The sequence below is a fragment of the Hesperophylax consimilis genome, unplaced genomic scaffold (genome assembly GCF_061612785.1).
Source record: "Hesperophylax consimilis isolate HC1 unplaced genomic scaffold, BYU_Hcon_1.0 scaffold_37, whole genome shotgun sequence".
Lineage (NCBI taxonomy): Eukaryota > Metazoa > Arthropoda > Insecta > Trichoptera > Limnephilidae > Hesperophylax > Hesperophylax consimilis.
The window spans coordinates 627,570-655,569 of NW_028301267.1; the positions used below are offsets into that span (position 1 = coordinate 627,570).

The window sequence follows — 28,000 nt, forward strand, 5'->3', positions numbered from 1 at the left end:
CCGGACAAGGAAGATGACGCAACAATCCACGTGGACAACCTGCAGTTGAACAAGCCAACCTACCCACATATCTCAATCAAGTAACCTATATCACGATTTCTTATTGCCATTTCGCAAAACAATGAATTGTTCAGCATACCTACATGATCATGTTTTAAATGTACATTATTGTAGTAATATTAAGGTTATTGTCCAATAATTGCCAAACCTTACTTTGAGGTAATTTAACATCATACTATTTTGTAATAACAAATTTAAATTATTATTGCACTATATAATAATAGCGCCATATTTGCATATCGGTATTTCACAATAACTTACGTGACGCGGTTTGCGTCTTCACTAAAATACAATACAAACGCGAACTCGCTAATAACTTGCTAAGATATCCGGTAGATGGAATAGATTCTTACACAGTATTCTCTAGTTTTTTTTTGGATTTTTTATGTCTTGCATAACGTATTACGTAACATATTATTGGAAATGACCTCATCGGAAGAAACAAACATACCTTCATCGTTTCAAGAACCAGCAACAATTTCACAAGAAAAGTCGAACAATATGGAAGACCAACGTGCAGGACATTCGGAAGCAAACGTGCATCATGTATCTGTACGCCTACCAGCTTGCTGGAAAACCAACATAGCCTTGTGGTTTGCCCAGGCAGAAGCACAATTTTCGAATTCCAGAATTAAGGAAGACTTTACCAAATACAATACAATCGTCGCGGCATTGGACTCCGAAACACTACAATTGGTTAGTGATATAGTAATTGAACCACCGCCTAAAGATAAATATGTACGAATAAAAACTGCATTGATAGAGCGCCTGCAGGATTCGGAAGAAAAACGCCTGACCCGTCTACTCACCGGAATCCAATTAGAAGACAGAAAACCCACTGGACTTCTACGACATATGGTAGAACTGGCGGGACCAATGCTTAATAAAAGTGCGATAGTGAAGACTCTTTGGCTGCAGCGCTTGCCTCAACACGCCCAAGCAATTCTATCAGCACTCCCCGACAACGATATTGATCAGCTAGCTTCGGCCGCTGATAAAATTTTAGAGGTCTATCAGAAACCTGAATGCAGCGCGGTGGAGGAAAACCACAAACCAGGCCCGTCGCATCCCGAATCAGCATTAAACACCATTCTACAAAATCTACAAGACCAGATTGTTTCTTTAACCCAAGAAGTGAAACAACTTAAATTGTCGAAAAGCAATCAGAACGACGACCAGTCTCACAACTTCCGTGGCCGCAGGTACCAAAGCCCACGTCGAAGAGATTACTCCCAACCAACAAGTTCTTCTCGGCAAACTACCGCTTGGAGACCCAGGTCCAGGTCTCGCGGCAAATCTCCTATAAAGAATCTCGGATATTGCCAACCGCATGCAAGGTACGGTGACAAGGCTTACCGGTGCTACAAGCCATGCACATATGCTAGCACGAACGCGGGAAACGCCAACGGAAGCCCACAGTAGGGACGTGTGAACTTCCATACAACAGTTGTCGTCTCTTCATTTACGATTTGGAAACCAGACAGAAATTTCTAGTAGATACGGGGGCAGATGTTTCCGTTATTCCTAGAAATAAGGACCACCGTACGAAATGTATAACTTCTGACAATTTCCCAACAACATTATATGGCGCAAATGGTAAACCTATTAAAACATATGGCACACAAATTACAGAACTCAATTTCGGTCTACGCCGAGCAATGAAGTGGCGCTTCATCGTAGCGGATGTATCGAGAGCTATACTCGGAGCTGATTTCCTCCATCACTACAACCTGATGGTGAATTTAAGGAAAGCAATGTTATTGGATCAATCGACAGGACTACACATCAAAGGCACCACTTTCAAAGGACCTACTTCTGGCATCTCTACAATAGCATCATCACAAAAGTACGGCGATATCCTGAATAAATACCCATGTTTAACTAGACCAAATATGAAAATCCCGGAAATTAGAAAACATTCGGTCACACATTGTATCGAGACCAAAGGACCCCCAGTTACAGAACGTGCCCGCAGACTGGCACCAGCCCTTTTGGAAGCTGCTAAGAAAGAATTTAAATTCTTAATGGAACAAGGAATTTGTAGACCATCTAAAAGTAATTGGGCAAGCCCATTACATATGGTGAGGAAACCCAATGGAGAGTGGAGACCATGCGGTGATTACAGGCGATTAAATGCAAAAACTGTGGCGGACAAATATCCTATTTCGCAACTTCACGACTTTTCGCACAAACTATTGAAAGCACGAATCTTCAGCACTATAGATCTCACTCGAGCGTACCACCAGATACCAGTTGAACCAGAGGATATCCCTAAAACGGCCATAATCACACCATTCGGCCTATATGAGTTCACATCTATGCAATTCGGCCTCTCAAATGCTGCACAGACCTTTCAACGATTTATGCACGCAGTTACCAGAGACCTTGATTTTTGTTTTGTCTACCTGGACGATATCCTGATAGCCTCAGAAGACGAAGAAGAACACAGGAAACATTTGGATACTCTATTTAAGCGACTCGCCGATAATGGCCTCGTTATAAACGTTTTAAAGTGTAATTTTGGTGTGACAACTGTTAACTTTCTAGGTCACACAATCACTTCAGAGGGAATGACACCGATCAAAGAGAAAGTCAAGGCTATTACCGACTTTCCGCTGCCAAAAACTGCCAACGGATTAAGACGCTTCCTAGGAATGTTGAACTATTATCGCAAGTTCCTCCCAAATTCCATCAACACTCAAGAAAAACTATTTAACTGTATAAAAGGATACAAGAAAAACGACAAGCGTTCACTCATTTGGAACGAGGAGCTGACAGCAGCATTCAATGATTGTAAAAACCAACTTGCGAATGCAGCCCTCCTAGTACATCCAGATCCCAACTCAAGAATTGCCATCATGGTAGATGCCTCCGACATGGCAATTGGAGCTTCTTTACAACAATTTAAAAATAACACTTGGGAACCTCTCGGATTTTTTTCTAAGAAATTTACAACACCGCAGCGTAAATATAGCACATTCGACCGTGAACTAACAGGTGTCTACGAAGCTGTAAAATATTTCCGAAACAACATAGAAGGTCGCACATTCACTATCTATACTGACCATAAACCTATCACCTTTGCCTTCAATAAAAAACGAGCGTCTAGTTCTCCACGCCAGGAGAGACAACTGGATTTTATTGCGCAGTTTTCTACAGATATAAGACATATTTCGGGACACCAAAACACAGTAGCTGACACTCTATCTCGGGTCGAAGAGATTAACAGTCCTACTATTGATTACAAGGAAATGGGACAAGCGCAGAGTCAAGACGACGAATTAATTAAGGCAAAAGATGACTCCTCCCTATTAGAGGAGAGGCGTATTTATCGTACCCAGTAAAAGTACCGGGTATATTCATGCCGTACTTTGTACTTGTGACAAATCTCCAAAATACCTGGTTCCAAAATATTTGGTTTGATATTTGTACCACAGGTCTTGAAATACTTCGTCCTTTAAAATATTACTGACTTCTCACTCTCGTCGGTTAGAAAGTTATAAGAGGAAAAGGGACAAAGAAATATTTTTGCTTTCGGCACTGTAAAATACAGATGCCTTTTCGCTCTTTCCTATTAGAAAGGTGTACGAGGAAAAAGGACAGTTATGAGTATTTAGCCACGGTAATCTCCATTGTCTGATGGTGAATGTCTATGGAAAAACTGTTGACAGCTGAGTGTCTATGGCATGGTGTTTGACATTTTCACATCTTGAACTTTGTGTAGTTACTGCGCCGTTGCGGAGATTTTATTGGCAGATTTTAATAAATTGTTTATCCGATATTAGCGAGATGGCTTTGTACCACTGGGATCTTCCACATCCTCTACAAGATAGTGGAGGGTTGCCGAACTCCACTATTGAATAGTATTGAAAAATACTTCGCAGATTAAAATTTGCTTTCAGCGCATTCGAAGATAAAGTCACGAAATAGTTGATTTTTAATGAACTTTCCGTAGTATTCCAGGAATAATACGGCGGTAGAGGTGACGGAAGGGCTTCTGCATTGAATTTATCAGGTAAAAAATTAACATAAACATTCAATAACAAGAATCTTATGTCTTGAAAATAAAATACAGATCTTTGTGAGGTTATGATGTGTTCTGGTAATTTCCTAGGTATTGCTGACTACTTGTGCGCGCATACTCTCATCAAATCTCACACCAGGGTCTACCATCTTTACGAAGATGTATTCAGGGCGACGCAGAATGGTTAGTAGAAGAGAAAACTTGTTATTTTACATGTAATTCATTAACAATGTCACCGGCCAAATGCCTGTGTTGAAAAAGTGTTATGAATCGATCAATTGAAACGAAAACATTGGCAAAACCAATAAATATATTAATTAACTGCTTTAATGCTTTCAGGAAGAATAGGAATGAGTATTAGCGTTGATTGGAATGAACCAGAAAATCCAAATTCTGCTGCCGATGTCGAGGCGTTTTAAACAGGTTTTGAGTTAACAGTAAGTTACCTATAGAGATGATATTACAGACAGCAATGTAGGTAAAAGTGTTAATTTTTCATGACCATATAATATATGTTTTGTTAAAATGATGTTAGTGTTTCATGCTTAATAAATAATTTCTAGGCAGTGTAATACGCCTTACAACATTACGCTACGAATGTACAAAAAATCATATAAAAAAACTTTCAAACATTGTTTATTTTGAACACCTGTAAGTAATATTATTCCTTCTTGTTCCTCCCCTCCCTTCCCCTCAACTTCCCTTCTCAGTGCCCAGCGCGCCTAAGGTCCCCGTGACTCACCGTCCCCAGATACCCATGGTAGGTATAAAATATTTAAGAATATTTTGTACCTCAGCACGCCTCAGGTCCCCGTCACTCTCCGTTCCCAGTACCCAGATACTCAAAGTAGGTATAAAATATTTGGAAGTATTTTGTACCGGGTATTTTTACCAGGTATTTTTTTGTACGTGTACTCATTGTACCCAATATCGGAAAGTAATCACAGGACTCACCTCTACTCCCTATCCTTACGACTAATGGTGATCCCTGGCACAGACACATCAGTATGGTGCGACATCTCGACAGGTCATGTCAGACCTTTTGTACCACTAGACATGCGAAAAACTGTCATACAGAGCATACATGACGTATGTCATCCAGGCGTCGCAGGAACAACTAATACTATCAAACAACGATTTGTATGGCCAAACATGAAAGCTGACATAAGATACTTCGTGAAGCACTGCATCGCTTGTCAGAAAGCAAAAATCTCCAAACATACGGTTGCCCCCCCGGCAACGTATTTATTACCAGAAGATCGCTTCAGCAACATACATATTGACATCGTAGGCCCATTGCCAGCTTGCAACGAGTACCAGTACCTATTAACTATAATAGACAGATTTACCCGCTGGCCCGAGGCAATTCCTTTAAAGGACATTACAGCCGAGACAGTAGCTTCAGCACTGACGAACCACTGGATCGCACGACATGGAGTACCGATAACCTTAACTTCGGACCAGGGTCGTCAATTCGAAAGCCATTTATTTAAAAAGCTTACTCAGAAATTCGGAATTAAACACTTAAGAACCACAGCGTACCATCCCCAAGCGAATGGAATTATAGAACGTTGGCATCGTACTTTAAAAGCATCGCTCATGGCAAGTGGTGAGCAAAACTGGATGGAAACCCTCCCACTTATATTACTTGGCCTGAGATCTACTGTTCGGGAAGAATTGAAATGTTCGCCAGCCGAACTTACTTATGGAAGAACTCTTAAACTTCCCTGCGACTTCTTCACAAGTACTCCACGAGAAGAACCCGATACTTATATCGGACGTTTACAGAGGAAATTCGAATTAATTAAATCAACCCCTACCTCTAATCACAGCTCAAGAAAATTTTTTGTACACTCGGAACTTCCCGTTTCTACGCACGTATTTCTGCGGACAGACAGTGTTAAAAAACCGTTACAAAACCCATACGAGGGACCTTATAAGGTCGAGGAACGAAATGACAAGACCTATGTCATCACCATTAAAGGTAAACCTAAGCGCGTTTCGATAGACCGCCTGAAACCAGCCTTCGTTCCCACCGAGGAAAATGTTCCAGATCATGTATCTATTCCAGACTCACCTGAAGCAAAAACAACAACAAGATCAGGCCGACAAGTCCATTTTCCAAAAAGATACGGTACATACTAATGCATAAAAAAGACATAATTTTCTCACACATAAATTTTCTGTAACTCATGATAGAAACATTGATTAAGAATCTACTCTTGCTATCGATTTAAAGATTGAATTTCATATACCTACATTTATTTTTCTTTAAATTACTGTTACATAGATAATATTTAAGCGTTCAAGTTCTTGATGAAAACCTGACCTTTATATTATAATTACTTTGCAAATTACTACGTTTTTTATCATTTTATAAAAAACCTTATTACGGTGAATACTTTCATCCTTTAAAACCATGAAGTAATACCATGTAATCGCACAAAGTTACCTAGCTAACTTTTCACTTACCATAGTGTAGTGCAAACTCATATACATATATTTTCTAGGATAATTATCCATTTCGCTATATGCGACAACTTTTGTATAAATCTTGTTTAGAAATAACTTACCACTATATGTGATGACTATGTTATAAATATAAATACTTTTAACCATGCTACATCAAATATTCCCAATTATGCATCTGATGTAACATGTCGTTGAGAGCTATATGTATTATTATTAATTTTTTACAGAATTGAACCATTGTCATTTGTTCGTAAGAAAACATAACCTTTTGATAATATTATCAATACAAACACATTCTACGAACATATGACAGTTGTTTTTTGTTATATTTTTAGTTATCTTGTAATCTCAAAGATAAACATTTAGAGTTATGTACTCACAGCCATGCTATTGCTAAATGTACTTTCACAAAAACATTTAAATATGTATTTTTTCTTTTTTTACACCTTTTTTCCATAACACGGATATAAATAATTTTATAATATAGTGACATTAATCGTCGTTTCTTTTTGTTCAAAGATTGAAGAAACACTTCTGTACATACTTTATACGTTGATATCATGTTCCTATATTATAAGACAAATTTGTAGTTATTTAAATATGTAATAAATAATATTTAGAATAATCAACTTTAAAATAACTCAATAATTGACAACTCATGCTCCGAACACTGTTTGTAGACGCATTATTAAAAATATATACAAATGGAAATAGATTCCTACTTTTTATTTTATAATTAACTTATGCTTAATTTCATAATATGCTCCGACAACACTGTTCGTAGATGCATTACCATATAAAAAGGTTTAGATAAGTTAAATAATAACCACTTGTGTCAAATGTTGTAATACCATTTATTGTTTTCAAACATTAAAGTATTAAATGCACTCTGTTTGCAACTTTTGGTTTTGAAAATAAACACAAAAATATAAAATTTGTCGACGCAGTAAATGCTCCAATAAAAACATACAGTTCGTAGAGGCAGTACATGCTCCGAACATGTAATTATTTCAACATATTTTAAAAAAGGATTTAACTTTCAAATAATGTTATTATTAGGAATTTGTTCATGACTATGCGTTCACAAACATATAAATGTATTGTTCATAAAGTAACTTCACCATTTAAGAGATATCTTTCTGAACGCATAGGCTTATGTTATTTTGCGATGACGTCACACACCGAATTTGTTTATATTATGTAACCGACGTCATGCAAATTTTGTGATATGTATATATTTTTTCTAGAACCCCTAATTTTTTCTTTTATGTATCGTTGACACTGGGGGGAAGGTATGTGGGGGCAAGAACTGTCTGCCAGCCTAAAATAATATTTTAATACGGAAACACTGTTTCACGGATGGCAACCCGACGTGAAACAGAGCTCGCTGCCAATTCATTACCGACGAGCATTCCTGTTTCTCCGATCTGACTTGGCGGTCGACATTTCTTGATTCCTACTAAATCCTTCTGATATTCAAATCGTGTAATAGTGTAACGTGTTTGCAATAAACTTAAATTATCAACTACATCTTTTCACTTTATCACAACCTACACTATACACATTTATTGGCCGTTATACAGGTAAGTAACATCCCCTAGCCAAAAAAGCATCTGAAACATTTCTAGGCGACTAAATTTTCAAACCAAAAACATATGATTTTGCATTACTACGTATGGCATCTCCTTAAGTCATTGCCACTCACCAGGGGGATGCTAAGAGTATCACTCTGGAACTCGATACATAAATATTTCGTACACTATATTATTGATAATATAACAAAAACAAACACGAAAACAAAAACAAAAAAAATCTAACGCCGGGATTCGAACCCGTGACCTCTGGGTCAAAGACCAAGGAGCTATATCGGATAATATTTTCATCGGAATATATATTTTTTCATACGAATTATTTGAATACTACATTTTTGCAATTCCGATCGCAAATATGCGTGTTCGCCGTCAATGCGACATGTAACGTCATCAAAATGTAACTATTATTTACTAGCGATTTTATGGGCAAACATATAACTTTCAAAATCTCAATATAAAATATTATCAAACAATCAAATTCCAAATGTATTATTTCGATAGTGCGCATTTTTGCTGCTATGATCGCCAACGTTGAATGTAGCTTACAAGTTTCGCCGCCGCGGCGCTCGAAACGGGATTAAGGCTGTCATTGGCACACCTTTCCAGAAATATCATTGGGGCTGTCTCCTGAGTTGACCTTAGAAGGTTCGCGCCCTTACAAAATCAGATTGAACACAAAGCTCGTGTAGTGAACAACTAAACCCGTATTGGATGGGAAAATCAAAAAACACGTGCAGTAGGTACGTACATTACCAAAAGACCATTTCAAATTAGGCATAATATCGTTCACGAAGTGTAATCTCTTGACCCTTTTGATTTAACAAGCCAAACTGTTGAAAACAATAGGTACAAAACGTAGCTAGGCCGACGTTGGTTATTTTTTGCTTGTCGTTGATAAATTCGATTGTCCCTTAGCGCTGTGCATCGGCCGTATTGGATGGGAACATACAAGAAAAACGTCTAGCAGGAGTTACATAACCAAAAGACAAGTTGAAATATCGAGTAATGTTGTTCACGAAGTGCAAACACTTAACCCTTTTATTTATTAGGCAGTTGAATCGTTGACTGCGTTGAATAATATTCGCAAGTAGGTATTATATTTCAACTATTGACGCTAATTATTATCAACAGCGTTGGACGTTGAAACAATATAACTATTGTTTCCAACGGCTAGTTATATTTTGATACAGTACTACTGTACATACATGGCTGCAGGGGGTAATTTTTAAACTGTACAATAAAATATTTATATATATATGTATGTATAACGTTAAAACTAAACAACTTTTTTAAGTGATGTGGTAGAAAATGTCGTACCCTTAAATTAAATATACCAATCCTAATAGAAAGTCCAATTATATTCAATTTTTCAATTAAGTCCTAAACCCTGTATCTAAATTTCGCCAATAAACAATTAGATAATGTTAATTAAGTGTTAATCTCAAGTGACCTACCAGGTAAGTATTGTACTGTATATTTTCTCCATAAATAGTTAAGTAATAACACTGTAGAAATGTATTATAAGTTTGTACAGCGCCCTTGAGGTGTTTTTGCACAAAAACGGCGCTATAAAAGTCATCCAGGTATTATTATTATTATTATTAAAAGAGTTTTTTAATGTAACATAAATAATATTAAAAATTAAAAAGATGTGATGATTAACAATAATATTGTAACAATATATATATAATATATTACATTAAACAAAATTATCACCAAAATGTTATAAAAACTAGATATTTAAAAATGAAAGGAAAATATCACAAGTGGCCTAGTTGGTTACCTAGTAGAGGTAGTGGGGGCCGAAGTAATCGTCATCGAGCAGAGTGTGGTCGTGGTACGGCGGAAACAGAAAGACAGGGCGTGTCTCCTTCTTGGGCTGTGAACGGTACAGGCTGTTGTCAGCACGGATCTGCTCCTTCAGCAGCAGTGGCAGGTAGGCAAAGGGCACATTGTCCTCCAACAAGTCAAAAGGCTGCTCGTCCTCCCCGGCTGCTTCGGTGCGGTCGCGGCGCTGTCGGTAGAACAGGATGTACGGCGTGTTGGGTGGTGCCAACTTGTGCAAGTCCTGCTCTGTGCACTGCGTCACCCAATGGTCGTTGAGCTTCACCCACTGGCGTGGTCCGTCTCTGGCCATGGTGTAATAGTGGCCTGAGTCCATCTGTGAGCCGGAGTGCACGACAGCCCCGTACAGGTCGTACTGCAGCGTTTTGTCACCATGCTTCAGACTTACTGTCTTGTTGTGGTCCACTCGCTCTAGCAGTTTGCTCCTGATCTGCCTTCTGGTATCGTACCAGAAATGCTTCAGAATGAGAATGAGATTCTTCGGGGCTTCCTCCACCACAATGGATCTCTCCGCGTCTCTCAGTTCGGTGCAACGGGAGCAACGGTACTTGTTGTCATCGGTGAGATGTTCAGTTTGGAAATAGTAGTCCACGAGCTGTTGAACTGAATAGTACGGGCGCTTGTTTCCCCTGTTGCAATCGTAGTAATTCTTGGCCGGGAAAGCCAGTTGCAGGTCTCGGAACCGATCGGTTTTGGAGCTTGTGAAGCTGCAGGTCATGCATTTGATTGTAGTCGTAAGCAATCCACCGAATGCTTTTTGTACAATTGTGGGGAAGAAGTACTTGTCGGGAATCATCTGCAGATTGAGAGTGTAAATGCAGGCTGAGGGGGAGCCAGTACGCTGGCGTTTGGCTACTATCTCGGCCACAGGGTCCCGGCGCTTGTGTTTGGCAGCGCGGTACACGGGGTGGCGGGAAGCCATGGGCGGGGCGGAGGAGCAACCTGGCTGGGGCGACTCGCAACGGGAAGGGGGTTCAGGGGCCGCTGGGCTCAGGGAGCGCGGCACGTCCTCCATGCAGGTGATGGTTAATGCCTGCGCCAGCTCCGCATTGTTGCTCATGGTCAGTGCAAGGTTCTCACTCACGCACATGGTCATCACCATCTCCTGCGACAGGCTCATGGCCTGCGCGATCTCCTGGCTCATGGCCATTGCCATCTCCGAGCTCACCAGTTTCCCATTGATCAGAATGCGCCCCTGACTCCACACCTGCAGGCGCTCCTGCTCGTGCAGACGCTCCAGAAGGTGGCTGCAAGAACAATCCATCAATCACATGATAAAAATTCTAAAGTAAACAATTATACAATGTAAAGAAAAATTAAAAAAAACATTATTTTTGATGGATTACAGTGAAACCTCTATCTATCTTTCCTCGAATAATCGTTTATTTCTTCTAGTCCGAATTCATTTCAAACAAAAATAGATCGCATCGATCGTTTCTATGTCCATCATTTTACCGCATTCATCCAGACGGCACTCGTTACGATGCGCGAAACTTTTGAGAGAGCGTAAAGCAACGAAACTTTTATTATTCATAAACAACTGTGCAGCGCACCCAACTGAGACGACATTTTTGAAGAATGTAAAAGTTATTTTTTATCCTGCAAACTGTACGAGCGTTTTGCAACCATTAGATATGGGAATTATCGAATGTTTCAAAGGATTTTATCGGAAACAACTTGTGCGGAAGGCTGTGTGTTTGATGGATTCTGGCACTTCAGTAAATAAGGCAACTTTAAAGATTGACATTCTACAAGCGTTGCATTTCACATTGACTGCTTGGCGTCAGGTCAAACAGACAACAGTTGTAAACTGTTTCAACAAATGCGGTTACAATAGAGTGTCAGAATCTTTAGATGAACAACTAGAACACGTTGAGGTTTCTGAAGATGATTGGCTTAGATTAGATAGTCAGACAAATTTTAACAATTTTGTTACTTTCGACGACAACGTGTGGGATAGAAACTATCGAAAGCTTGTGTGACGCAAGATTGACGGAGACAACAAAAGAGGTCGATATTAATGAAGAGGAGCTGCTGCCTGTACCTTTGTTTTCTCTTTGAAAGATTAAAAACTTTCTACTACGCACACTCAATAACTGATGCCGAAAAGAATATCATTTGCAAAGCCGAAAATATACTGTTTACTTGCGGAAATAAAACAGTAAAAAAAAAAATGTCGATGAAAGATTATGTATTTACAATGCAATAAACTTTTAAAAAAATTTGGTTCTGTTTAGCTTTGTATTTTTTTAAATAAATACATTTATTTACATCTAAAACTTATTTTCTTCTTATAATTTTAATTTACAAATGGTTATGCAGATTGGGAGGACGGTATCTTTACTGGATCGTATCTCCTTGTGTTTTGTCCTCTTAATCTTTTGCACGCGGCCGTATCAACTGTTGTTACGGCAAAAAGTCTATACTCACACGCGGCCGTATCAACAGTTGATACGGAAACTTTGACGGCCGATATTCCAGCGCTTTTTTGTCATAAATGTATTTCTTGCTCGCTTGGACATTCGTAGAACTATCACGATGCTGACATCTACAAGTATTTCTCAAAAATAAAATTGTATTTCATAAAAAAAGATCCATAATCAAGTGCGCCTCTTCGCGCCTTTGAGTGCTTTAGTTCACAATTTTGTCAACGGATGGCGTTAGTACTAGTATGTTATCTGCGCTTGCATGCGCCGAGTTGATTTGTGGAATCTGCGCCGATAACATTCTGTGTTCTGCTGTAATATTGAATTATTACGAAAAATTCAAATTAATTTGTTCACTTCAGAAATCATTTTTTTTTTTGATTTCTTGTGTTTCGTCTAGCAAATTCAATTTTACTGTATCCACGAGTGACCATATTGTGCCGATTGCGCATATTTTTTAACGTTTTATTGTGTTACAAAACTGAGTTATTGACTTTACTATATACTTTATTAATTTAAATATATTTTGTTATATTTATATATTAGTTATATATTACTAAAGTGCGTGTTATTTTCGTGTTTTATATACTATTTCAAAATTTATTAGGAAACGTTCTCAAGTTTTTAGTTTTTTAATTCATTTGATTTTTCGGATAAAAAATGGCCCATAGTTTGGAAGATGATGAAATTGAAAATATATTGAACGTTTTGGATTCTGATTATGAAATGTCCGAAGATGAATTTGAACCTTCGGAACTTTCAGATACAGAAACTCAAGCGAATGAGTCTGTAAGTGAAGAAGTGCTACACTCCTGGGTGTCTGGACCTCATATTCTAATAGTACACGAATTTGATGATTTTCAATCCGGCGTTTCTGTACAATTTAACAAAAATTCAACAGAAAGTGATTTTTTTGAACATTTTTTTAAATCGCTCGATTATGAATGAAATTGTTCGAGAAACAAACGACTACCATACTTTTCTTCTCATTTCAAAGGAATTTGGTGCGAAGTCACGAATTCATAAGTGGAAGGACACAAGTATTGAAGAAATGTATCTATTTTTTGCAATAACCATGCTTATGACAAGAAACGAACACTTGACTATTGAAGAGTATTGGAGTACAAATATATTTCTAAGTTCCCCTATTTTTGGCCAGATCATGAGTAGAGACCGATATCAATTGTTGTTGCAAAATTTACATTTCTGTGACTCAAATTCGCTTCCTATAGATCGTCTTTATAAAATAAGGTTAATTTTAAATCACACCCGAACACTATTTAAGGAGTCTGTGATACCTTATGAAGACCTATGTATAGATGAAAGTATCATTGTTTTCAAGGGTAGGCTTATTTTTAAGCAATATATTCCATCAAAACGACATCGCTTTGGAATCAAAATGTTTGTTTTGTGTGATGTGAAAACTGGATACATTCTAGATTTAATAATTTAGTGCGGAGAAGGCACGGAAATTACAGATGAACAAAACTTGGGAATAACCGGCGCTGTTGTTACTACACTCCTAACTGATTATTTTGGCAAAGGGCACAATTTGTGGTGTGACAATAGGTACTCAAGTCCAAAGTTATTCAATTTTTTGCATTCGAAAAAAACAAATGCCTGTGGGACGGTAAAAAAGAACCGGAAGGAAATGCCAAAATTTATTAAACTGAAAAAAGGCGAATTTGAGTCAAAAAGCCGCGGTCCCCTTTTAGCATTAAAATGGTGTGATAAAAGGGATGTACATATGCTAACTACCTTGCACGATAACTCATTTAAGGAAACCAGTAAAATAAATCACCAAACTAAACAACCCATTCGCAAGCCTGCCTGTGTCATTGATTACAATAAATCTATGGGAGCTGTTGACAAAAGCGACATGATGCTGAGCAGTTTATCCTGTATGAGGAAGACCATAAAATGGTATAAAAAAAGTATTTTTTCACATACTTGTTATTGAATTCATTTATTTTGTACACCCAAGTGACAGGTATAAAAAAATCTCTAGCAGATTTTCAATTGGCGGTTATTATGCAACTAGTTGAGAAATATAAACCAGAGATTTCTCAAATACCAGAGCCTAATACATCAGCCCACCTCAACCCGTTTCGGGTTTTGCCTAAATATGCCGCTAAGCATATGGCCGAATTGATTCCATCAACTGGCAAAATAAAAAAACCGCGTAGACGATGTCGTGTATGCCGATTGAAAAATAAAAAAATGCAGTTAACGAGATACGTATGTAAAGAATGTGGTGTGTCTTTATGTATCGAACCTTGTTTTAAAGTTTACCATAGTTCCAAAAAAATGTGACAGACAGAGATTCCTCTAAAGTGCTTAAAAAACAAAATTTATTAAGTGATATAAAATTTATGTGTTATTTTTAAGTGTTGAGTTTAGAAAAGAGTTTGAGAAAAAGTTTTCAGAACTAAAAATGATAAGTGATCATGGTGTCCCACTTGTGTCTATCAACGCAGTGGCCTAAGTACACACACGCCGAGTGAATGGCGGGACCACATTCAAAAGATACGGTACGTCTTTGTATGAAATTTTATGTTTTTGTTTTTATAAACATCTAAGAGTGTTGACACACGAGGATTTGTTTTCATATTGTGGAGAATAATCTGTTCTGTCTATATAGTCCAATAAATCATGCCAGAATGCTATAATTTGACATTTAATTGCGTGCATAGGTATTTGAAAATATGTACCGCGTACGGGTATAGATAAAACGGAGCAAATTAACGCGTTCAAAAGGTTAATCTACAGGCCGCCTCAGAACAGGAAACCCTAGTGAGGAGGACTGTGAAAAAAATACAAAAAATATTTATTTATTTATTGGATGATTTTTATAGCGCCGCTTTTGCGAAATATCACCTCAGGGGCGCTGTACAGTTAATGCAGATATTACAAAAAAAATATATAAATATTACAAATTGAAATTAAGTTAAATAAAATGAAGTACAGAGACAGGTGACACGGAGATGGAGAATCTGCTGCAAGAATCCTAGGTGGTGAGGAAACTGGACCAGCTGCTGCAGCGAGAGAGTCCACCGCGTCAACCAACAGTGCCAGCACGAGGTTCGTCATCCTTCCAGGTATGTGTCTGCTGCTAATAGAGCGCTGACACAATGTCCTCTCATGGATTCCAGACCTTGGCAGCACCGCTGTGACATTCGACAAAGGTAGAGGATGGAGACTCTGCAGCAAGAATCCCAGGTGGTGAGGAAACTGGACCAGCTACTGCAGCGAAAGAGTGCACCGCGCCACCAACAGTGCCAGCACGAGGTTCGTCATCCGTCCAGGTATGTGTCTGCTGCTAATTAAGCGCTGTCACAGTATCCTCACATAGATAACAAACCTTGGCAGCACCGCTGTGACGTTCCATCTCCTTGTACACTTATATCTGTTGATTATGTTAGTGGTGCATTGTTCCGAAATAAAAGGCGGCGGACGAGATAATAAATCACCTTGGGCACTTGTTAGGGCTTTCAGAGTTTCCAAGAATAACATTGAAAACATCTGGCGTACCTACAGTTACCGATTCTCGTCCCAAGTTCAACTTAAGCGAATTTAGAATATACTTATATTATACTTTAAACCTACATAATGTACAAATTTTGCTATTGATATTAATAAATAAAAAAAATCCCGCATTCATTTTTTTCCCGCATTCATCGTTTATTTCAATAGGTCCCTTTAAAACCGATAGATAGAGGTATCACTGTACAGTAGAACCCCGTTAATTCGAACCCCGATAATTCGAAAAAACGAGTAATTCGAAATTTTCGCAAAAAAAATTTCCTCTGAAAAATTTTTTCATACAAAATTTTTTTTAATTCGAAATTCGTTAATTCGTAATTCGAAATTTATTTTTGTCCGCGCACGAAAATTTGTTCGTGTAATTCGAAAAAATTTGATTTTTGCGAAAATAAATCATAATATTTCGTAAATCCGAATCTAAAAGTCAGAGGTTTCGGTAAAACGCCGAAAAATGTATTTTTACGTGGTTATACATCGTCCTAATTAGTATTATTATTTTGTAAATCTGAATCGATTTACATTGGAATGTCGTATTTTTTTCAAATTTATTTCGAATATCCGAGTTTAAAGGGCCGATAAAATACATTTTACGCGGATATATGTCGTAGTTTTACGAGTTTACGCCAAATATCTGAATTTAAAGGGTCGACCGCGACGAAACTCGGCCGCGTAATTTCGATTTACGCGTAAATATATCGTATTTCGTCACCGCGACGGAAATCGGACGCGAAATTTCAATTTACGCGGAAATATATCGTATTTTTACTAACTTTACTTCGAATATCCGAGTTGAAAAAATACGGCGCGACGGAAATCGGCCGAAAAATTTCGATGCATGCCGAAATATGACATATTTTTACGAATTTACTTCAAATATCTGAACTTAAAAGGCCGGCCGCGACGAAAAACTGCCGACAAAATTCGATTTACGCGGAAATATATCATATTTTTACGAATTTATTTCGAATATCTGAATTTGAAGAGCCGGCCGCGACGGAATACGGCCGCGAATTCTCGTTTTACGCGGAAATATATCGTATTTTTACGAATTCAAATTCATATATTTGAAATAAAGGGCCGGCCGCGACAGAAAATTACCGCGAAATATCGATTTACGCGGAAATATATCGTATTTTTACGAATATCTCAATTTAAAGGGTAGGCCGCGACCGAAATCGGCAGCGAAATCTCGATTTACGCGTAAATATATAGCATTTTTATGAATTTATTTCGAATATTTGAATTTGAAGAGCCGGCCGCGAATTCTCGTTTTACTCGGAAATATATCGTATTTTTACGAATCCAAATTCAGATATTTGAAATAAAGGGCCGGCCGCGACGGAAAATTACCGCGAAATCTCGATTTACGCGGAAATATATCGTATTTTTACGAATATCTCAATTTAAAGCGTAGGCCGCGACCGAAATCCGCAGCAAAGTCTCGATTTACGCGTAAATATATAGCATTTTTACGAATTTATTGCGAATATCTGAATTTAAAGGGCCGGTTGCTACGGTAATCGACCGCGAAAATAAAGAAATAATTGGTATTAATACGAATTTACAACTAAAATACCACCCAGATTTGAAGAGGCGGCCGAGAAAATCGATTTTCGGCGTTTTTTTTTTTTTTTTTTTTTTCATAAAATTTCGAATTACGTGGGAATTCGTTAATTCGAAATTTGATTTTTGATGTCCGCTGGATTTCGAATTAACGAGGTTCTACTGTATATCATACTTCGGAATTGACCTTCTGAGCAAATCAATTTATCATACAGAGAATACAAAGTATTCTGCTATGTAAAGCAATTTATAATGAAAGTAAATTAAAAATTATTATCTCACCTCAAAAATTCGCTGCTATCATGCTGAAAATTATGAGTAAAGTTAATTTGCCTCGCAAAATCGAGGAAATTGTTGGACAAAACACATGGCCTCTCAGAATACATCATATGGGCAAACAGCGCGCCCAGTCTAGAAATCAGGGGGAACGTCCCCTTGGCCATTATTAGCCCGTTGGAAAATCTGCACACATAAAATAATTTTATTAGTTACACAAAACAATTACAGGTTTTCAGGAAATCTAGGAAACATCTATGGTAAGACAAGGCAATACATCACAAGTGTGGTAGGTATTTACTATTGTAAAAGAAAACCCAAAACGCATACATTATCAAAGGAATACAATGGTCGCAGAAAATATACCAAAAACAGAAGACAGCAAAATTATTTTAGAGTGAAAAATCGCCGCAGCCATTACATAACAGTATTGATTGGTGTGTATAAATTTACTGAGGCCCAATTGTCTCTAAGACGCATAACCATGAGAATTTAACAACAGTCCGAGCTTCCAAGTGGAAGATATTCTGTAGGTTTAGAAATGTTTTTAGTAATGAGCAGTTACCAAATCTGAATAGCCAGATTGCCCTCCCCCACTTTCATCAGCATCACTACAGCCCCCAAAAATAGGGATACCATAGTTCCACTGGTTGCAGGCAATTATGTGCAGTACTACAAAAAAAACCCTTTTGTTTAAACATAATTTGTAGTTTTTAAAAACAGTTAAAAAGATTCACACTTAGGCCTCTGACATGTTTCAAGACATTGACACACTAGAAAAGGACATATAGGTGGGGGGCAAGTAATGAAGGGTTTGAGTTTGTTACCCCTTGGTCATCATGAGGGCCTGGAAGATGCTGTTCATATAGCAGGTATTGCCGATGTTGACGAGCCCCACATTGTGCTGCAGCTTGTTGTAAGCGTCACTGGGGATGTCGTATGCCTTCCAAACGGGGAACTGCTGCAACGTGTCCCCGTCTGATTTGATGTGTGAATCCAGGCACAGTGTCTAATTACAAACAAGTATATTCACTTTCTCTAAATTATTCAAAGTCAGCATGTGCTGTAATTTATATGATTACGTGTTAAAAACGCCATTGTTAAAATGACATCTTTTGATTAAAGATAGTGGAGAAGCATTAGATTTAAAACTTAATTTAAAATTATTTTTAATATATAAACATAAATTAATTAATTAATTTTTAAGATATAGAATGGACATAAAGAGACATCTCTTGTCAATTTTGGATAGTATTTTCTCTGCAGGTGAATGATAACCAAATTGCGGTCACCTTTTACATCTGTTCAGTAGATTCATCTGAGATTGTGATATTTCGTCAAAAGAGGTCTTTTTTTTTTTTTCCATTATTTCTGGCTTTCACCCTTCAAGGGTGTTCTTGGCCATCATTTAAAATTATTGAGAAAGGTGTATTGAAAGTTGAATTTAAATATTAATTTTATTTAAATAGGCAAATTTCAAAATTATAATGAAAATTGGAGTCGAGTTCAGACTTAAAAGAGATGAAATGTTGAATGGAGGGGAGGCAATTTTGGTTAAGGCTTGATAGAAGAGAGGATATTTGTTTAGAGAGGGACAACCAAAAAATATGTGATCTAAAGTTCCCACTTCTAGACCACAGAATGTACAATCTGGGGAGTCAAGGACGTGAATTTTAAAAAGATGGGAAGGAACGGAACAATGACCGATCCTCATTCGAATGAGTGAAGAAATTTCTTTTTTGGAAAAATGAGGGAATTGCTGAAACCACGGTTTTGATGGTATAGTCCTTTGTATTGAGGCATAGCAGGCTCCCTTGGATTGACTAGCAATGTGCCAATACTCTGACCAAACATTGCGGGATCTTTCTTTGATGATGGAAAAAATGTCAGATAAGGGAATGTGGTTTACGAGGGTAACAACAGGGTTGGACGCTCCTTGTTTTGCCAAGGCATCCGCAATATCATTACCCATGATACCAACATGTCCAGGAATCCAAATCAGAGTTACAGATTTACCAGAGCTTTGAATGGATGCTATCATCTCTCGAATAAGGCATACAAAATGATCATCAGGATGAAGAAGAGGACTGGATTTAAGTTTTTGGAGGGAACTGAGAGAGTCAGAGAGAACGAGGGAATGTTCAAAATTATTTTTGATTATATATTTGAGAGATTCTATTATTGCAATGCACTCAGCTGAAAATATTGAAAATTGATTTGAAATTGAATGAAATATTCTATCATTAGAATTATTGTGGTAAACGTTAATACCTATACCACAGTTAGGAGAGTCGGGAGATTTGGATCCATCAGTAAATAAAAGAGAAAAGTTGGGCCATTTAGATAAAATAATGTCATTGAACATATTATTGACAGTTCGGGCCGGGAGATTGGAATGACTTTTAAAGATTCCGATCCCTTCTAATATTGTTGGGGATAGGGTGACGTGACTATATTTTAGTTTGTATAAGGGAAGTAGATCATTTTGGATGATGTGGAGCTCTGAGAGAGACTTAAAATTTTTACAGATGTCAGGAATAGGTTTAGTTGAAGCTCTGATTGTAGATGAATGGTTTGAGTCAATGAACAACGAGACGCTGGGGATAACCTGATGACATTTAGAATTTAAACATTTAAGAACAAATTTGTCAGCAAATAGTTGACGCCTTAAATAAAGAGGAGGATCAGAACATTCTACTTGAAGGGAATTGATGGGTGACGATTGCATCGCTCCAGTTATTATTCGCAAAGATTTAGATTGAATTTTGTCTAATTTATTAAGTACATTTTTTGAGGCGGTACTAAAAAGTGGGCAGGCATAGTCGAGATGGCTTCGAATAAGTGCATTGTAAAGCAACTTAATGCAAGTAGGGTGAGCTCCCCACCAAACGCCAGATAATGATCTGATGATATTTAAATTTTTTTCGCATTTAGTAACTAAATTATTAATATGGGAAGACCATTTAAGTTTCCTATCAAATGTTACTCCCAAAAATTTTACTTCAGAAGCGTTGGAGATTGGAGAATTTTTAAATAAAATTTGAACGGGGGGGTTTTTATGGCGGTTTGAGAAGGTGACACACTGAGTCTTTTGGATTGAAAGTTCAAGACCATGTAACGTGAGCCATGTGCAAAGGGCATTCATGGCTTCGTTAAGATATTTGACGGCGAGAGGGATGATTTTGGATGATAAGAAGAAAGCTATGTCATCTGCGAACTCGATAATTTTTATTTGTGGGGGAATAGTGACATGCATATCATATGTGTATATATTATACAGTAAGGGGGACAATACATCGCCTTGTGGTAAACCCTTCCAAATAGACCTACTTTGAGGAGAAATATCTGGAAGTTCAATGAAAATTTTTCTATCTAGAAATAGATTAATAATTGATTGGACAAACATGGGGGGAAGGCCAAGGCCTAGAAGTTTTTTTTTCAGGATTTGGATGGAAACATTGTCAAAGGCGCCTTCTATATCTATAAAGACGGCAAGACAAACTTCCTGTTTAGAAATTGATAAATTAATATCAGTGCTTTTTTTGCTATTTGTTTTTGGGGTGTTATGCCGTGTTGCGCTAACTCCTTCTTTAGCCAACGTTTCGGACAGCATTGCAGTGTCCATCATCAGGGCAGATGTGTTATTATAAACGTTGGCTAAAGAAGGAGTTAGCGCAACACGGCATAACACCCCAAAAACAAATAGCAAAAATACTTTTGGCCGTGAAAATCTTAAATCATTTTTAATATCAGTGCTGATGATGGCAAGGTTATCCTGAGTGGATTTTTTTTTCCTAAATCCAAATTGAGATGGAGAGAGAAGCTGTTTACTCTCGACAAAAAATTCTAATCGGTTTTTAATTAATTTTTCATAAAGTTTACTGAGGGTGGATGAAAGAGCGATTGGCCTGTAGTTGGATCCAAAATTTGGAGATTTGTTTGTTTTTAAAATAGGGATGATTATTTGAGAACTCCAGTCATCAGGCATTATACCAGTCTGGAAGATTTTATTTAAGATGCTTAAGAAGTGGTTTAGAACATTATCATTACTATTTTTGATTATGCTGTAAGGTATACCATCTCTGCCTGGAGATGAGTCCATGACTGTTGATAAACAATTTTTTAGCTCAATTAAGGTGAATGGTCTATTTAAGACAAAAATGACTGAAACATATTTTTTTGTCACAATAAGATGTCACAAATCTCGGCTGTGTGTTATTAAATCAATGTGCTGATTCATCTTAGACATTAATAATTCTTCTCTCTTGTGAGCTGGTTGTTCATATAACCTTATCTAGTGCAAATGCAAAGTGATTGCTGATTGCTGCCTGAAACCGAATCTGATGACAAAAATAGAAGACCTCAATTATTGTGAATGCCATTATTGGGTGAGTTTTTCTGTTCATTTGTATTTTGGTGACTGGTTTGTTATTTTTCTCCCTGCAGAGATAATTTATTAATCCACAATATATTTTCATAGGGAAATATAATATTCCCTGGATGATCTGTGCTATCTACACGCCAGATCATCATCCAGATAGGAAACTTACGATTTCAGGGAAAGCCGTCTTCAGGGAGGGGTGCTCGTCCAGCAGCGAGGACAGAGTCTCTACCAGTGTCTGCAGCAGTGGGCGGCTGGTAGTGTGGCTGTCGCAGGCCAGCAGCTCCAGCATGGAAGGCACGTCAAAGGCAATCTGCACACACACCACAAGTTATTATGTACTTAAATTCAGTTCCACCGCAGAGGGCATTTCATAGTTTACAACTCACCAGTTCGAAAGCCTCGGTGGTGTGGCGCATGCAGGCCAGCACGTGTAGGAAAATGCCGGACACAAGGGGTCGCATTTTGGGGATGGCCAGTGCCTCGAACATGGGACTAATTGTATCCAAAGCCACGTCAATGAGAATGTCGTACTTGCCACTATCCTGGAGGAAGAAAAACGTATCATTATAATGTCCACAGTTCCAGAATACACTCAATGCAGTTTTTGAGGAAGTTGCGAGGTACCTGGAGGTTGGTGACAAAGGCCTTCACCCAAGGGGACAGTACCGGGGTCCTCCAATAGCACAGCCAGTTGCAGAGGGTCAGCAGCGCCTGGCGCATCTCGTCCGGGGTCACCGGACACATCATCAGGTCTGTCGTTTCTTGAATCTCTCCTTCCTCTTCGTCCTGCTGGTCCTCCTTCTTTGCGTCTCCAATAAGCCATATGACGGCACTGTCAATGACAGACGGGTGGACGAGGGTCAGCAGCACGCAGAGTACGGGGCTGACAGCAGCGCTCGGTTTAGCGATCAAATTGAACACTTCCCTCAAGATTCCGTAGATCATACCCTCCCTAAGATCTTCACTCAAATCAGCCAACAGGCATTGAAGATAGACCTCGACACCGTTCAGCTGAGTGTAGAAGTTGTCCTCCAGATAAGCCTCTCGGGGAATGGGAACGCGGGCTAAAACAATACAATTTGAGTATGTGCGTTAGGGTGGAACACTTTTGTATGAAAAATTTATTTTTTTCGAAATTCGAATTGGAATACCAGGGAAAAGTTGCTTTATGTAATTCTAAATAACAGTTCTCAATTTGGAACTTCTAGCTCGACATCTTGAGGTCCCGCCAGAGACTTGAAATTTTATTTTTTAAGTTTTTATAGACGTTTTGTATTAAACACCCTATAAACAAAATAATAAGTAAATATAATATGTTATGCATGAAATGATAAAATAAAAGTAGATTTTAATTAATAAAAACATTTATTTCAAAATTAAACACAGATTAAGAAAGTTATGTTAGTATGAATAAAATCATTTTTTATAGCAAAAAACCATTTTTAGGTTCAAACTTTGGCATGAGTTTTCGAGATGCTAATTTAGATTTTATGAATCCCTCTCGTCTTATCTTGTCGAATGCACTTATAACTGCTTCTGTCACAACTTTTACAAATCTTTCCACAGCCTGGGTATGGCAAGTCAGTCTCATAAACTTCAACAATGTATCTTCTCCATTTTCAATAAGATCTTGTAACTGACCATCGGAAATATTCATCAGTATTGAGGGTTCGTATATATTTTGTTGCCAGTCAATCATGTTTATGTAAGAACATGCATTTAAGTTCACTTTTGGCACCTCAAAAATGCGCGAAACAGATTTTTTATTAACTTGACGAGCCTTTTAAATGCGTCTTGCAGCGAGTTCTCTAATGTGCTTACATGAATCTGTTATCATACTCAACAACAAGTTTTCTGGATGAGCGAAGTAACTGTTACAAATTATAACAGGGTCCACTATCACTAACAACTCGTTGGACAAATATCTAGTGCTGTTAATGAGCTTCCATAAATGATTTGAACCATCTTTGCAGGATGAATGTGTTTTGATAGTAAACCAGACAGGAGCGTATGATTATACGACAAACGTTGCTAAAGTCACAAGATTTTGTTGTGGATTTTCTGTAGAAATATACAAATGCAGTATGCAATTAGCTCTTGTCAACCAGCCGGCATGGGGTAGTTTACCTGGGCTTCTCTTTAATAAATCCAGGAGAACAGGATCCATTTATGACAGCAGTAGTAATTTCTTGTAAATATTTCTGGTCTGTACTGAGATCTGTGGATATTTGTGGAGGTAGTTCACCTTCTATCTTCTCAAAGTTAACGGCAGCGTCTCACATATCTCTAATGCTTTACCAATTTGACCTGCAAATGATTTAGGTCCTGCAGTAGGGCCATCCAAATAGGTAAACAAATGCCTCAATGGTAACTCATTGGAGTGTAAGAGACAAATTATCCATTGCAATGGTCGAGATAGTCTGTTTTCCCTGTATTCGTGTTTTTTCCATCACAGCCAAGAGCCATTAAACCATCTAGTGATATCTTTTCAGTCGTTAAAAATCTGTGGATAGCTCTTTCAATATTTCTTGCACTGCCCGATGTTGGAACCCCATACCCAACATAAACAGTACCTGGTTCTTTTATAATCGAAATATGTTCCTCTTGTACAATCACTCTAAGCCTCTTCGATCTTTTTAAAACAGTTTTAGCCGTCTTGTCTTTCCTTCCATCGAAATATAATGAAGGAATTTCTGTTACTCTTTCTTCGGTTAGAATTTGCTCGCGTCTCATTCTGCCTTATTGTTCTTAGTTTTATCCTATCTTTTATGCCTCATTTCTTGTTTGAGAGTACGTAATCTTCTATTTAGCATTTTTTTACTATGGATAAGATCAGTTCTTCCTAAAGCCATTAGTCAGTTAGTGCGTTGGTCTTCTTAAAACATTTGTTCCTCTTTTGGAACTTTTTTTTCTCTCAAACAAGTACAGCTTACAAATTCTTGACATTTACTTGCAGCTATGTCAAAAATCTTTCTTCTCTGTACTCTGAACTCTTCTAACTTTTCTTCCTTAAGTTTCTTCAAAGATTTTTTCAAATTATAACTCTTCGAGTGATAACTTTTTAGTAACTGTAAGATTATTTTGTGTGTGACAATTGGAATCGAAGATTTTATCCACAATTCTTCAATTTTCGTTCAAACTACTACGGCAATTTCCAAATACGTAGGTTCTTTTGTTGTGTTATTCCTTACTTTTAAGTCTTTTCTAACCCATTCGTAGAATTTCATCACATTTTCATACGTAGGTAGGATATTCTCTTTCAACTCTGCACTTACACCAAATATCGGACATTTTAAATTTTGTCTTCTAGAAATCAGTTTAATTCACTTAAAAAACGTTTATCAATAAGTACTCGTGTATATAATTGACGCGCGACCTTTCACCTGAGACAATTATCGACAGTAGTTTAAACAAAATACTGCATTTCGTAGATTGTCAGGTACCGCTCTCCGCTTCGTCCCGCACTTTGCACCTCTGTTACAACGCCAAAGTATATTTAAAATAAAGAAATATTTGATTGCAATAGCTAGTTAACTATATTTGAATATGTTTTTAAATAAAATAAACCTATTTTAATAAATTCTGTACTATTTTCTAGGCCGCGCAAATATCCCCTAAACTGTCGTTTTTGTAAATGTTCGATGTCTTGGCGGGGGCTCTTACCGTTGTCTGATATTTTTTATATTTTTAATTGAGGTAATTGATGGCAATTGGCAACTTAATACAGCTATTCCAAATCAGAATTAGAAAAAAAAAAATTTCGTTCCGCCCTAATGTGCGTGTCACATACAGTGGCATTCGAGGCAGTTCATTGAATGAAAGAATCAGCATTGTGATTTAGTACTCACAGAGCATGCTGACCATGCTGCCACAGGTGGCGACAGGGTCGGCAGGGGGGAAATCATTGAGCTGCTCCGTGAGGGTGCGGATGTAGGACGTGAGGTGCGCCAGGTTCATGACCTCCGGCGGCTTGTCCTGCCTCTGCTTTACGGCCATCTTCTTTCCTGAAAACATAAATATAGTTGATGAACACTTTGTTTCATCATAATCAGGTACTATTTGCAAAATTCGTATTTCAGTTCCGTCAGTCTACCAAATACTCACTCATTGCATACATAGATTTGCAATTACAAAAATTCAATATAACATAATAGCATCAGCGTAAAAAAACAGCGATTAGGACATTATATTTGTTGGCAGGGCCGCATTTTGGAATTGGAGCCGAACGCCCACATACCAAGATGCCATGGACCCAAGGAGCAAAGCGCTGAAAATACCTAACACCTATTACAGCACCCTTGTGTTTTTTCTAGTACCAGGTACCGTTAATTAAAATATTATATATTTAGGTACAATTTTTCTGAGTAACAAAAAAAAGTCAATAAAGTGATTAAAATAGACTGCGTGGCGCACAATTACGTACCAGATCTAAACTCATGAAGTAGAACCAGAAGACACGTACCCAATGACAACCCTGGTGAACTTTATTAAAGGGACTGGGTTGTTGTTAAAGGATTGAGGTAAAAAGGGAGATAGCACGATGGGCCTATGGCCTAAGTGCTCATGGGAACTAGGTGTAAACAGTCTCCGCTTTAAAAAAAAAAAAAACTCATGAAAGCGGATTATTTTTTGATGGTCGAAAGGATACAACTTTGGTTTACTAAAACAAAAAAGGACACAGATTCTACAAAAGCACAGTGTTCAAAGAACATTTATTTATCCTTAATGGTGGAACCAGGCTGTTATTTCATTACCCCTAGGTCAGGCACTGCATTAACATAATCAAGACAATAAAAGAATATTTTACTTGTCCAAACATTTCATTTTGGCCATTTAAAAGCAATTGGTTGTGACGGTTCACACAGGTGATGGAGAAACATTTGAATCACCTGTACTGTGGTTGTTCTGTCTTTACATTGCAACGAGCTGCTTCATTTGATTACTAAGTTGGATGGTACAAGCACTGCACTTTGTGCTATTTCTGGCTTTTATATGAGTATTTTTCAAAAATAGATGTGGATTACTCGACCAACGTCCTGTATTCTGATTTAAGCTCTGATCAAAAATACTTGCTTGATATTTTCAAAACACTTTCCAGCAGAAGTTGTTATTCTGATCTTACCAAAAGAAAACTAGGAGTCCAGAAGTGGTGTCGCATGCACGGTGGCTTACTCCAGCGAGTCGTATCCTACGACTTTGTATTGGAAGCGTAACGCCATCATATTAACTGTAGGTATTTATCATATTATGTTCCTATGTGGTTTGATATAAAACTATACGAGTCGTGCAAAGATGGAGCAAGGCATATTTTTAATATGATAAACTATTACCGCCCTTCCGGACGAATTAAAAGTAATAATTAATCCTGTGATAAAATAATCCTGAGAGAACATTTAAAGTGCATTCATTGAATTTTGATACACAAACCTACAATGATATGATATCTTGGCAACATTTTGAAAGATGTAACGTAAGAATAAATAGAGGAAAGCTGTTAGGAAGTTAGTTCCAAACAACTTTTTATCACTAGCACATATTGAAACACAAAAAAAAATCGCCATACTGTAGCGGCCCGCACTAGTGTGCAGTCACCATGGAGGAAATGCAACACGTGGTTCCTTCGACGTTTCCTATCTTTACTGTATATTCAATTAGGTAAGGGGTGGAGAACACAGCTTGAAATTATCCATTCATTAACTATTATTATCCAAATTTTAACTATTTTTAGGCTTACATTACTCTAATGCAGTGCTCCGCAACCTTTTCTCACCTACGACACACCAAATTTCTTCCTAGAATTCTTCGGCACACCAAA

General features: G+C 37.7%; 1 protein-coding gene and 1 long non-coding RNA gene across 2 annotated transcripts; one reads left to right on the forward strand and one right to left on the reverse strand.

Moving 5' to 3' along the window:
• Positions 1-949: 949 nt before the first annotated feature.
• Positions 950-6,781, forward strand: LOC149409049 (uncharacterized). The gene is made up of 3 exons (XR_016305289.1): positions 950-4,075; positions 4,175-4,267; positions 4,424-6,781. It is a non-coding gene; the product is annotated as an uncharacterized LOC149409049 (long non-coding RNA).
• A 3,150-nt stretch (positions 6,782-9,931) lies between these two features.
• LOC149409050 (ubiquitin carboxyl-terminal hydrolase 35-like) lies at positions 9,932-26,293 on the reverse strand. The gene is made up of 8 exons (XM_089650184.1): positions 26,290-26,293; positions 26,034-26,189; positions 22,810-23,249; positions 22,572-22,727; positions 22,352-22,495; positions 18,629-18,810; positions 17,808-17,987; positions 9,932-11,240 (listed from the first exon to the last, which is right to left on the reverse strand). The coding sequence occupies exons 1-8, from the start codon at positions 26,291-26,293 to the stop codon at positions 9,932-9,934; spliced, it is 2,571 nt and encodes an 856-aa protein (XP_089506310.1).
• Between the last annotated feature and the right edge of the window lie 1,707 nt (positions 26,294-28,000).